Source organism: Echeneis naucrates, chromosome 9, assembly GCF_900963305.1.
Source record: "Echeneis naucrates chromosome 9, fEcheNa1.1, whole genome shotgun sequence".
Lineage (NCBI taxonomy): Eukaryota > Metazoa > Chordata > Actinopteri > Carangiformes > Echeneidae > Echeneis > Echeneis naucrates.
The window spans coordinates 11956739-11969254 of record NC_042519.1 but is presented as its reverse complement, the minus strand read 5'-3'; the positions used below and the strand labels follow the sequence as shown (position 1 = coordinate 11969254).

General features: G+C 40.1%; 2 protein-coding genes across 2 annotated transcripts; both read right to left on the bottom strand.

Moving 5' to 3' along the window:
* Positions 1–160: 160 nt before the first annotated feature.
* On the bottom strand, positions 161–3629 carry LOC115048433 (protein limb expression 1-like). Its single transcript, XM_029509880.1, has 6 exons — positions 3554–3629; positions 2841–3046; positions 2004–2144; positions 1816–1911; positions 696–773; positions 161–619 (listed from the first exon to the last, which is right to left on the bottom strand). The coding sequence occupies exons 1-6, from the start codon at positions 3627–3629 to the stop codon at positions 161–163; spliced, it is 1056 nt and encodes a 351-aa protein (XP_029365740.1).
* A 1150-nt stretch (positions 3630–4779) lies between these two features.
* On the bottom strand, positions 4780–9901 carry riok2 (RIO kinase 2 (yeast)). The gene is made up of 10 exons (XM_029511079.1): positions 9728–9901; positions 8086–8224; positions 7873–7989; positions 7304–7479; positions 7097–7185; positions 6822–7013; positions 6639–6731; positions 5926–6351; positions 5514–5613; positions 4780–5233 (listed from the first exon to the last, which is right to left on the bottom strand). Exons 1-10 carry the CDS (start codon positions 9791–9793, stop codon positions 5072–5074), a joined length of 1560 nt encoding a protein of 519 aa, XP_029366939.1. The 5' UTR covers positions 9794–9901; the 3' UTR covers positions 4780–5071.
* Between the last annotated feature and the right edge of the window lie 2615 nt (positions 9902–12516).

The window sequence follows — 12516 nt, the reverse complement described above, 5'->3', positions numbered from 1 at the left end:
AAAGTGAAGTGCTCCTCATGTCAAAAGGTGGATGGATAAAAGAAAGATAAAAGAATGCTGGAACACTATATTAACACATTATTTGTACAGAGAGAGACTTTTAGGTCATTCAAAGTAAAATGAGAGCTTTGACATTTTTTCCTTTACCCTCTGCCTCATTCTAGTTACTTAAAGGCACATAAGTCTGCTGTGAGCATGATGAAAGACTGCTGGAGGCCATATGTTTACCAGAGGCGTGACAAACTATTTGCTCTGTGTTTTCATGAACAGCTGGTGAAGGACTCCCCAATGGGGTTATCTGGAAGTCTGTGTCCTTGCTGTTTAATGTGTTTAAAGGAAGTTGTTCATGATTGTATGTGTAACTTGGCGTTGGGCTTGAGGCTTCAGGTCTGTGGTGAATGTATGCCTGACTCAGAGCCAAACTGAGGATATCTGTCTTTTCCTTGTAGAAGCGTAGCTCAATGCCTTGTCGCCGAGCCAACACCAGCTCCCTCTGCGCCACCTGAAGCTCCTCTCCCAGCCGCCCCGGTGACTTCTGCTCACGTCCAAGCCAATCCAGAGCCAAGCTGCTGCGCATGTATTCATCAAGACTTCGCTGAGAGTAATAAGCAATCACACTCTGACAGGCAGGAAAGAAAAAATGCAATCATCATGGTGTAATCAGAGGTCAGATATGACCTTGTCAAGGCCTGTACCTGTCGAGAGCACTGCCTTTCCCTCAGAGCTTTCAGCGTCCCATTCCAGTGCAACAACTGGAAAACCGTCATCATCTCCTACAGTGGGAAAGAGGAAATGGGGAGACACATAGAGAGAGAGAGACAACATTTTCACCTCCATGATTAATGGCTTGAATAACAAAGTCAGATGACCAGCACCATATATGTATGTCTAACGAAGATAACACATTGAGTTGATATTTTTTGAGCTTACACATAAACTGTGGATGATTGGTCTGACATGATTTTGTAAATCTGTAAGCACGAGGTAGGTTTCAACCTGATTCATAAAACACTGGTTGAACAGCAGCTATGTGTTAAGAGCTAGTGACATTACTGTTAAACAGACATGCTCTACTGAAATTGACCTAATGAGCCAAAGATGGAAGAAGTGACACGTTGCCTGTTGGGGGTTGAAGTCCATGCGGTACCTGCTAACCTGTTGACTTTACTTCCTACTGTGAATCTGCCTCATACCACTTATTTATGATTCTGCTTAGCTACCTTAACTGCCTTCTGCACTGATTGCATGCATAAATTAAACACAGCACTGACATCTCTAGACGTCATGGTTGATGCTGTGTGGGCAGGCTTTTGTATGCGACTAAATAAAGCTGCCTGCGTATGTAAATGCACACACATATGGAGTTGTGAGTGTTGCTTGGAAGCTCTCCACCCTCTATGAATCATGCTTTAGCAGGAATGATAATTGACTAATTTCCCCCTTCTAATTACCTTCTGTCTGCAAACATATTAGGAACAATTAGAAGTATTAGGTGTTTCGTGCCAACACTGCCTGCCAAGGTGTCACAGAGAGTAAGAAGGGGCGGGAAGAAATGGGCAAAAACAGTGTAAGGGGTGTAAAGATATCACTATATTGATGGATTATCTTGCCCTGGATGTGATTTTGTAATGCTTGTCTTATTAGTCTCCAGCTACAGTTTGATCTGGTATCCACTTATGACTACTCTTTTGATGATTCCAGAGTGCAAAGAAGGCAATCGCAAAGCCCGAATTCTTTGACTTAAATAGATTTTCACATGATTAATGAGTGCAGGTTTAAGAAAAACAGAGTCTGCAAAATAGGTTTTGGTGTAACCTGAAACTCCAGCATCGTCCTTCCAATGTAGGAGTGGAGAAGCAAACTGTAGGTTCCTATACTCGTGCCGGAATCACATGCATCTTCTATGGAAACCTTTACAAGGACAGACAGTGGAGGTCAACATGCACCCTGAGATGAACTGGTCTCTGGTGTACCAGTGTGCAATTTCACGTTCTCACACTCACAGCGCTGTCTATGGCCGCTTGCTGCAAACTCTGAGTAATGAACCGGGTGGTAATACGGCGACATGGCAACTCGTTCACAAGAGAGTTCATCAGAGCCACACGAGCTGCATCCCTGCGAGCTTCTGCCTGAGTGTCACACACCTGAGGAGGAGGAGATGATGAACATGAAGGGTTAATGTGCAGAACAGCACAAAAAGGGAAGGGAAAAGATTTGAAATTCGGTTGCTTGAAAATGAAATTCCAGGGTCAGCTGATATATGTGAGGATAAATGGGTTCTTATATCATGAATTTACACTTCACTAAAGCTAACCATGGGATCAGAACTTTAATTGAGATTAGGACATTTGAGGCATTTGCAGACAAACCAATCACATGCCTTCTTTGAGCTGGTGGGGGTGGGGGATGTTACTGTCTGGGGCACAAAGAGCCCATTGAGAAGTATCATGAGAATTAAACTGAAGCCATAAATTTAAAACAGCCATTTGTATATTTAGTGTTGCTACTTGTAATCTATCACATTTGAATTTGCAAGTTGATGTGCCAAACCTTGGAATACATTAAAATGCTTTTGATCAGAGTGAAAACTAGATACTGTTTTTTGTATACTTTTGTACAAACATTTTAAAGGATAACCCCACTAGTTTTTACATGGACTGATTTGTGTTGGTGGTTTGCTTTGATTATTTATTTTTAATTTAAAGGGTCTGGACTCTAATGCAACATTCTAAAAACTAATTTCCAGATTGAAACAGGAGCATCAGCTGCATCAGGTATGAGAGCTGACTTTTGTTGTGATTTGTAGGAATAACCAATGTATGTGGCGCACATTTACACACCTTAAAGTTGCCGAAGCAACTTCCTCCTGGTAGGGTGACATAGCAGATGTATGGGGGACCAGGTGAGGGTGCAGATTCATAAAGCAGCAGACTCTCTGCCTGGCTAACAGAGTTCCCACCAGAAAGATCTGAATCACTGAATGCACCATTTAACTGAATCGTCTGCTTCTGCTCCCAGAAGTTATGGAGCATGGCCACCACATTCACTGCACACATGGATGCAAAAAAAAGAAGGGTCTTTAGGAAACTCATTTAATTGGTTTTACTTTTCATTTGATACTTAAAACATTCGATAACTTTTGCTCTCTTCTGACGTAAAGTTTTAAGGAGGAAAAAGAAAGATATCTGTAAATCCTCATCCGACGACTGTTTATTTAAAGTTGAATCAAGAAAAACAGAGAAACAACTTATATGAAATCTGTTTTCTTTTCTTTCTTTTCATGCCCTTTGAGCTTTTTCTGGTCGTGAAAAAGTTTGAATATTTCAATGAGTTCTTTGTTGTTTGTTAAAACAGCTCACTGACATCAGGGACAACTTGGCAGACACTTGTAAATGTAAAAAAAAAAAAAAAAGTTCTAAGAAAACAACTGTTCACCTATTGTATTCAGCATATGACATTCAGGTCAACAGTTGTTGGTTGTAATATGATTATATTTATCCATTCACAGCTGTAACTCACATGAGCTCTCATATGCTGTTTTACAATTACTCACAGTCTTTGGGGTTGATGTCTGTCTCACTGTGGGACAGGATTGACATGATACTCTCTCCATCTTTCACTTTACTCATCTTCAGGCAGTGTTTATGTCCTCAGGCAGTTTAATCAGTCCATTCTTCTCTCCTTTCGCGTGCAACACCAAAACAATCCATCAAAATAGCACAAATGACCTTAGAAATTAATTACTACCATGAACACTGCAGCTCTGGATGAAAACATTGGAAAAAATATGCTTAAATTCTGAAAGCCCTTCTACTCTCCCTTTATCCCCTCCTCCTTCTCCTGTGTGAACATCTCACCAGGATTTCTCTTTTGAAGCACACCACCTTTGTCACCCTCCCTGCCAATTAGCTCAGAGGGCCCCTCACTCTTTGTACACATGCACACACACACACAGAGGTGCGGAGGAGGAATGTTGAGCCCCTCCCCTCGGCTCTTGCAGCTGGCTTATCCCTGACCAGAGTTGGATTTGTTATCAATGCGCACATAGTTCCAACTTGCACCACACTCAGCACAATGTACCATCTTCAGGAATCCTTTTGCAGAGAAGTCCAGTTTATAATGTAGTTTTTACATCACAGTAACCAAGATCATAGGAAAAGTGTTTAAATTGGGTGGGGTGGGATATTTTTGACTTCACACAGTCATTTGAACCCACTGAGCCCAAGGTCTGAGCTCCATTCACCCTTTTCAAGATGAATGGCCATTGTTCAAGTTTGAATTCACCACAACTCTGAAAGCTTCTTACACAGAAATGAACTGATAGGAATCCCAAAAAATAAATGATTTCTTAGCTCTCTGCCTTTCTGCGCTGATCAGTCTTAGAAAATAAACATATTTTTTTCTCTGGGCACTTTCAAAGTGAATGTTTTGCTGCGTTCTTGAGCATGTATGTGTTTTTTGGATGCTGTTTTTTTTGGTTGGGCGCTGGAAGGGTGGAACTAGTGAACTATTCAAACTGCCATAATAGTTGAGCGACCTTTGGACAATGGGATTTTTGCATAAATTAAAGCCTTCTCTGAAAGCATTCAGTTTGAATCTTAAAGCCACATCCAAATTAATCACTGTCAGTCAGCTTAAAGCCAGAGTGAGAATGAACTTGAGACTTTGATAATAGCAATTGGCACTATATTAAAAGAATATAATAATAAATACATACAAAAAAAAATACCAAATTTGTTCTTGTTTTAAACAGAAAAAAAACACGCCTCTGCATGAAAGTATAAACTCTTTAATTGCCAACCAAATGGTTGTGTTTATTTACATTAGACTGTATGTAAAGCATGATGCAGTTCAAAAAGAAAAAAACGGCCAACTAATTGTTTGACAGTGAGGAGATTTTCATCAACATCAGCATGATGTTAGTCACAGTTGTCACCTGTACAGAATAGGTGAATTGCTATACAAGTCAAGTGTTCACACCTCTTTGGACAACATAGGACCCCCTTGGCAGGCATGTTTACCAAATAAAGAGCATGCTGACATAGTTGTGTGTTATCCATTGCAGTCCATGTTATCCCCAGAAATGGGCACTCTCCATACTAGACTTGATGTTATTTTGGTTCTCCCGCCTGGACTTGGTGACCAAGTTAGCCTCCCCCTTCTGCAGACGTCTCCTCTGTGCTGCCTTCTGCTGTTTAGTGAGCTGCCTCCGCACCTTCTGACGAACCACCTCCTGTGGCACAAACGACAACTGCAGGTTACTACACATGCATGTGAGTATGGTCTGTTTTTGCAAGGCAGATAACACGATGTTAACATGTTGCCTCTGCTAAAGTCATGTGGCACATTCTTTCATAACATGCAACAACATGGGTGTGCTCTTCAGCAGCAGCCACGGGACACCCCAGTTTTTGCACAAAACTGTGCACTTGGATTACAACAGTGTGGTAAAATGTCCAATGTCATATGTTTACACATCAATAGGGATAGGTGTGCATATGTGTTTAACTCACTGGTGGTATGGTAGAGCAGCTTCCTATGCTGCCCATTGTGGCTTCACTGTCCGTCCTCCTCCTCCTGTGTTCTGCTATGTGCAGAAGACTGTCTGAGTCTCTGTAGTAGAAAACACACCAATATAATCTGTTGCTATCACGACACATTTTTGACACTGACAAGTTATGTGCCAGTGATGTCAAAAGTCTGAGGGAAATTTCCCATTCAGCTGAATTAAACATTTGGACCTTAATCCTAAATTTATCTCAGAAACTCATTTATCATTTCTCAAGCTGTCAGGTTGTTAATAAGAAGCCTAAAATAATTACTTGACTTCGCACCACAGCTGCAGGAAGATTAATGAAACTTAAAATTACCTTCTTTTGAAAGGTGGTTGTTTTTTATGGTTGTGTTGTTTTTACTTTAGATTACCTGAAGGGTATAAATTCTTTGTTGGTGGCAGAAAGGTCTGCAAGATCTGGGCACTCATCCTCTGCTTCCTTCAGTTCTTCCTCCAAGTCCTTCTCTATTTCTTTATCACTTTTAGCGGCAGGTGCAGTTTCAGTCTCTTTTGGTTCTTCAGTTTTTTTGCTCTTTTCCTCTTCCTCATCTGGTCCACCTGAAGGTGTGTCACTGACTTTCAGACCCTCCAGTTCCAGCATTGCATGGTTATATTCCTCCATATCCACATTTTCCTCTTCTCTTTCTACTTCCTCATCTGTGCCCTCATCGTCACTTTCCTCTTTTTCTTCTCCATCCTCTCCCTCAGGTCCAGCTGGAAGTAGTAACGCACCATCTTTCTCCAGATCCTTAGTGAAGCCACTAGCAGAGACTTCAATGTCTAAAGAATATGACCGCCTGCAGAAGTAAACAGTGATACAGATCAATCACGTTTTGTTTTCACTTCAAAGTAAGAGATTTAAATATACAGTAATAAAGAAAAATGATTTACATTTCAAATGTGATTTATAAAATATACTGTGCTCAACCCTGCAAATATGTAAAAATGTGTATACATCTCAAAAGAGAAAATCAGTCTTACAATAAAAAAAGAAGGAAAAAAGCAACACATCAGCAAATGGATTGCTTACACTAAAAAAAGAAACAAAAACAAACAATCACTTTATATATCCAGCGCAGTTTACCTGATGTCTTTGAAGGTTGGGAAAAGCTCACTCTCGTAATTAAATCTTTTTGCAAAGAAATCTCTGATACATTTGACATCTCGGTCAAAATACCTGGAAACAGATTTTGAAAGTGAACTTCATGAAAACTTTGTTTCATTAACTTTAATTGTTGATATTCAGCCTCAGGGCAGAGACACCAACCATTCAGCATTAGGATGTGATGTGGACACCATTTGAGGAAAGTCAATCAGAGTTATGTGGTCCTGGTCATCCAGCATAAGGTTAAACTCATTGAAGTCTCCATGAATCAGGCCGTGATTGGCCAATTTGACTATGAGTTCCATGAACTCATTGTACAGGGCTGGTGGATCTTGTAGCTCATGCACTTGACAACTGAAAGGCAGAGATAGGAACAAACTAATTACAGGCGGTATGAAGAGAGTATTGTGTAATATTTTAAGAGCTTGTTTACATACAGTGGGTATCCATTGATGAGTTCCATCACTACAGCATGTCTGTTGTAGTCCACAGGCTTAGGAACAGGGAAGCCTCGATCGTACAATGCCTGGAAAATTAAAGTTGAAAAGATGCACAACACAAAAGTAAATCATTGACTTTTACTAAGTATCTTACGAGTTAAGATGGTGACTGTTTCTTTCTGTTCCATGCATTTGTAACATTACCTTCATGTAGGCAAACTCCTTCATGGCAGAAAGACGAGAGAGGTAAAGCCAGGAAATGTTCTTTCTGTGTTTGTGGTAATCTCTCTTGTTCTTCAGGTTCCTGAAAGATGTGCGACCTAATCTGTGAAGCTTCAGTGCGTACTGCTCCCCGTTTGGACTTGCAACAATGTATATGTCTACAGAAGGTAAAAGAAACATTTTGTACCAACATGAGCACATGTTGACCTTGGCAATGAAGCCTGGAAATATTACAATATTAACATGTTGTCATTTACATGCGAATAAACAAAACTAATGTATTTTTTACATTTTCTTTTTCATTACTATTTTGTGAAGAAATGTCTTACATCAGCTTCCATGGATTCATACTTGAGCTGAGTTGAGAATATTTTATCATTTCTCTTAGTATTTGATGCACCAGACTTACTATTTATAAATCCGCATGTAGCAAAGTTCAATCATTTATCACGTTATATGAACAGTTTTATCAAATCTTATTGACAACAGACTATACATTGTTATTAGTTTCAATAAGTGCATACACAAAGAGGCATTTGTTTTCCCCTCACCTGACTCTTTACCCACTCCCATCTGATTTCCAACTGAAATGACCACTTCTCTGGAGCACAAGGTCTTCAGGGCAAGGTAGTCATACCCTCCATAGTTCAACCTGTAGCCCTGCACAGCTGAAATCACCATATGCACAGTAATGAGAAAAATAACCCACATGAACCATCTTTACCACTCCTTCTGTGATATAGTTAGTCACTGTGTTTTCTTACTCTTTGTGCGTTCATAAACAACAAGTTTGTGCTTGACCAGCTCTCTGAGAATCTTATTGCAGCCACCATGTTTGAGGCTGGCAATAGATGAGAGGAGACTCACTGGGACAATCTCGTGGTTTTTCATCCCCATCTCAACCTGTGTCAATAGAAAGAGCAGGATAATTGTTTTAGAAATAAATAGATTTTAGTTGCGTACATATTTCATTTAAACCTGTCCTTTAAGGTGAAAGGAAATGTATGCAGCTCCTTGATTGCGTGATAGAAACTCCTCAAATTGATAATGTATTTATAATGGCTCTTAGATATTATATAGGGGTGTGGAAAAAAAAAAAAAGATTCATATAAGAATCGCGATTCTCATTTACTACGATTCAGAATCGATTTAAAATGTCCCGAAATCGATTTTTTAAAAATGAAACAAATCCGCAGGATTTTGTATGAGGGACGTCCTGACGTCATCATGGAGCCAATTCTGGAACATACACAAATGCTCGGTTAGGGTTAGGGTAAAAATAACCCCCAATAATGGAGGAAAGAGAGATTCAACCGGCCCTGTCATCACACTCATGGTTTTCACACACTTGGTTTTATCCTAGAGCCCTATAAAATCTGTTTCTGTTTAAATTTTTCCCATATTAGCTTTATTTTTGGTTTCCAGTTTTACATTTTTGAGAATTCCATTTTTAGCCTTGTACGCAAATTTAACCCCGAGACAGTGTTTTAAATAATGAAATCTAGTCAGTTTCTTTGTGTAACTGAGTTGTAACTAAAAACTTTAAAGCTTCCACACATTTAAGCAAAAACAATATCTGATCTGGTCTCATCTCTGGGGGGCTCAGTGTCTTGTCTGGTCTGGTCTGGTCTGGTCTCTGTGGAGGTCCCCTGTCTAGTCTCTGGAAGGGTCTGATCTCTGGTCTGGCCCGGTCGCTGCTGCTTGCTGTCGCCCGTTACCAATTAACCTATCATGTTCAGGTACCCCACCAGGAATTGAACCACCCACAAAAGCGCCCACTACACTCAAGTCACCACATTCATTCCTTGGTAGGGGGGCATTAGTCGTGAGCCCCTCGGAGGATGCGTTCCTTTTTATTCCAGGGGAAAAAATAAACAAACTTTTATATAAAATGTCAGCCAGTTCTGTTATTCTGTGTTTACAATGAATTCCGTTTTTAATGTCTAGTGATCCCAGACTTTATAGGGCCCTATTTACCAAATGCCTGGGAAGACCAAGCTTGACATGAGCCTCACAGTGTGCAAGGTTTGCAAAATGAGGAAACCATTTTTTACTGCACTATATTTTTAAGAAAGAGACTAGAGACTATTATTTCCGTTATTTAAGCAATATGTAATATCACTTTTATGCAACAGTTCTAAGCTTTGATAACTGACACTTTAAGACACTTTAATGTCTCCATTTGTCATTCTGTCTTGCAAAGCAGACTGGAGTAGATCATGAGGATCCTTTGCACACCTAGAGATCGAAGCAGAAATCATTATGAATCAAATCATTGGTGTTTGACGGTTCCTGATGATCGCTACAGTTCGTTATGTGAGTAGTTTATCTTCAGGGAGAGCTGTTTAGCAAAGCCAGCCTAGCACAGGCTAACCCGGCTCTGTTCTGTGGACGGATCCGACTCACCGCTGTCAGGACCCGGAAGTCATCTCGAGATAAATATCTCAAAACCACGACATTCAGCTTCCCCATCTCTGGACCGGAGCAGAATTATCACCTTTCAGAGGCGGATTTTATGAATAATTACTAAGCTGGGTGCTAGCTGTCCACCTTGCAAGTAAACACACGTGCAGGGCGGAAGTTCAGGGAGCGGAAGCTTCGTAACTTCACGTTTACGTGCTACGTCATCGGGACGTACAGACGCACGGATCTCCCGCGCCAGCCTGATGGACCGGCAGCAGCTTGTGTCCACTAAGCGGAGAAACTACTTTATGTAAGGGACTGCCATGTAATGGACTTTGTCCCTTATAATAATTTCTTTGCCAATAAGAACGGAGATAGCAGGAAGTTGAACTCGTGGCGACAAAAACCAAAAATACCAACACTCAATGAAGTCTAGTCTTCGACAATACTGGATCTTTGTCAGTGTGTTCGATAATCTACGTAGCAATACATTTCCGGGGTTATTATTCCAAAAGAGAAAAAAATGTAATGTATCTAAATGTAAAGTGTTCACCACAGTCTTACAATTCACCAAGTGTGAAACACCAGGACTGATTTGGTGTTTCCTTTACCAATTACAATCTACTCAATTGCTCATTATTTTGACTGTCACACAGCCAAACAGTTAACTGTTTCTATTGATGACCATTTACTGTTGTAACAAGGAATTAATCAGCTGTATCCTCATTTTGGTTTTCATTTTGACACTCACCTATGCAGCTCGTACGTACATTTTAGAAAGTGCTTTGTGTTTTCTTGTTAACTTGGGTGAATCAGATACAATACTTAATGTGAAAGAGCCAAAAACAAGGGTGTAGATAAACAAAACGCTACCTTATAAAGCGAAGTGACTCAATTGGATTTTTTGCTATTGTAAATGACCTTCCACTTTATTTTTGGCACAGTGCCTCCAAAATGCCACCATCTACACATGCAGCTGCTAAAAATCTTAAAAATATTTTTTTATATTTTTAGTTTGTCAAACCTGTGTGAAATCCAACCTAGATATTATCCATACATAAATATTTCATTCATCCATCTTCTACTGCTTATCTGTTTCTCGGTTGTGAGGGAGCTTGAGTATTGGGCTGAGTGGATGAATAGATTCTGTTGTCAGTTTTGTGCGTCAGCTCCATTGGTAGTGGTGTAGATCTTCAGTGTCTTTTAATCCTGATAAATTACTGCTTGGAGGCTGAGACAAGTTCCCCCCCAGGGGAAATGGAGTACAGTGGATTGTACCATAAAATGAGAATAACATATATAATAATATATATATCTATATAAACTGATGTGTGTGTGTATGTGTGAGGTGTTAAACTATTTTACAGGCGGGTTTTTGTTGCCATAGTAGCTGGATTCTGTGAATTCCATATAGCAGATAGGTTATAAACAGAGTGTGTGTTTACTTTACACACACACTTTCACAGACTGTGTTGACTTAGGAAAATTCCTCGCCTGGTTTATTTAAAAATGTGCGGTTCAGTAAGCGCCTGTGTCCAAAGAGAAGCCAAGCATACACTTTGTACTGTGCACAAACCAACCAGAGGTGTTTTATTCAGGGCTTAAAGTTAGAAAAAATCCTGAGCCTGAATTTTTTCCAGGGGGTTGCAATAGTAAACTATTTTAATTCTTATTCTAAATACAAAATAGGAAATAAATAACCAAAAGGCCTGTCGTCTCTGCCCCTCTCGTCTGTCCACTTATTTGAATACCTTTGTCTGTTAGGACGTCTTCCTCTGGCTTCATAAACTGACTCTCCATCTTCTCCAACAGAGACTATGATGGAAAAAAAAACGCCGGTTTGGATGCTGCGTTCACAAACACTCGAAACCGAAATTTCGATATTACAACTCGGAATTTCTGACTTCCGATATCATAGCGTTCACACAACAGGTCAACTCGGAGGAGAAAAAATTATTTTGCCATATTTCCATCGTTTTTTGGAAGCTAAAATATGTGCAGCAGCCATTTATGTTTATTTTGGAAGCAGTAATTTCCGAGTTTGACAACTTAGAGCTCATTTTTTCCCAAGTTGTTCAGAATGCAGCATCACCTGCTGCTGGATCTCAACCAGGTTCTCCCAGACCACACCCCCTACTTCTAATTGGCTGAGGTGGACAGAGTACACAACTTCACTACTTCAGTCAAAGTACAGATACTCCTTGTCAAATATTACTCTGCTATTTCTTTACTTAATTATTAGTAAAAGTATAGAAAAAAAGGAAAAGAAAGTAGCTTTATTGTCATGATACAATACACTGATGCGATTCTGCTACAGACATGTTATAGCAGTTAAAGAGCCCTAAAGAACCGGTCTGTGGAGGGATCCGTTGTGTCTACCGATTTGGTTCCCCCCCAAGTTCCTGGTCCCATTTACGCCGATTTACTGCTGAATCGGGTGTAGGTGATATGTTACGTGCGTACTTAAAGAAGAAACGCAAATAGAAACACAGCTGGGTGTACGAAAGCGAAATGGCAAAAGCCAATGTGTAGGTGACTGGTATGTTATTTATTATATAACAAAATAAATTGAGAATGCATTTGTTCGGCCATTCGTTGTCAATCTTTGTGTAAATGGATGTCAGCTAGCATATCTGTGCGATAGTAGCCTAGCTGTTAAGTAAACGTCACTGCCGGATCACTTACACTAGTTAGTCGCTTCGAAATGGACTGCTAGCTAACTGGTTAGCATGCTGGACTGACGGATTGATGACATTATTTTTGACCTATAACGTAACTATTGCTTACCATTC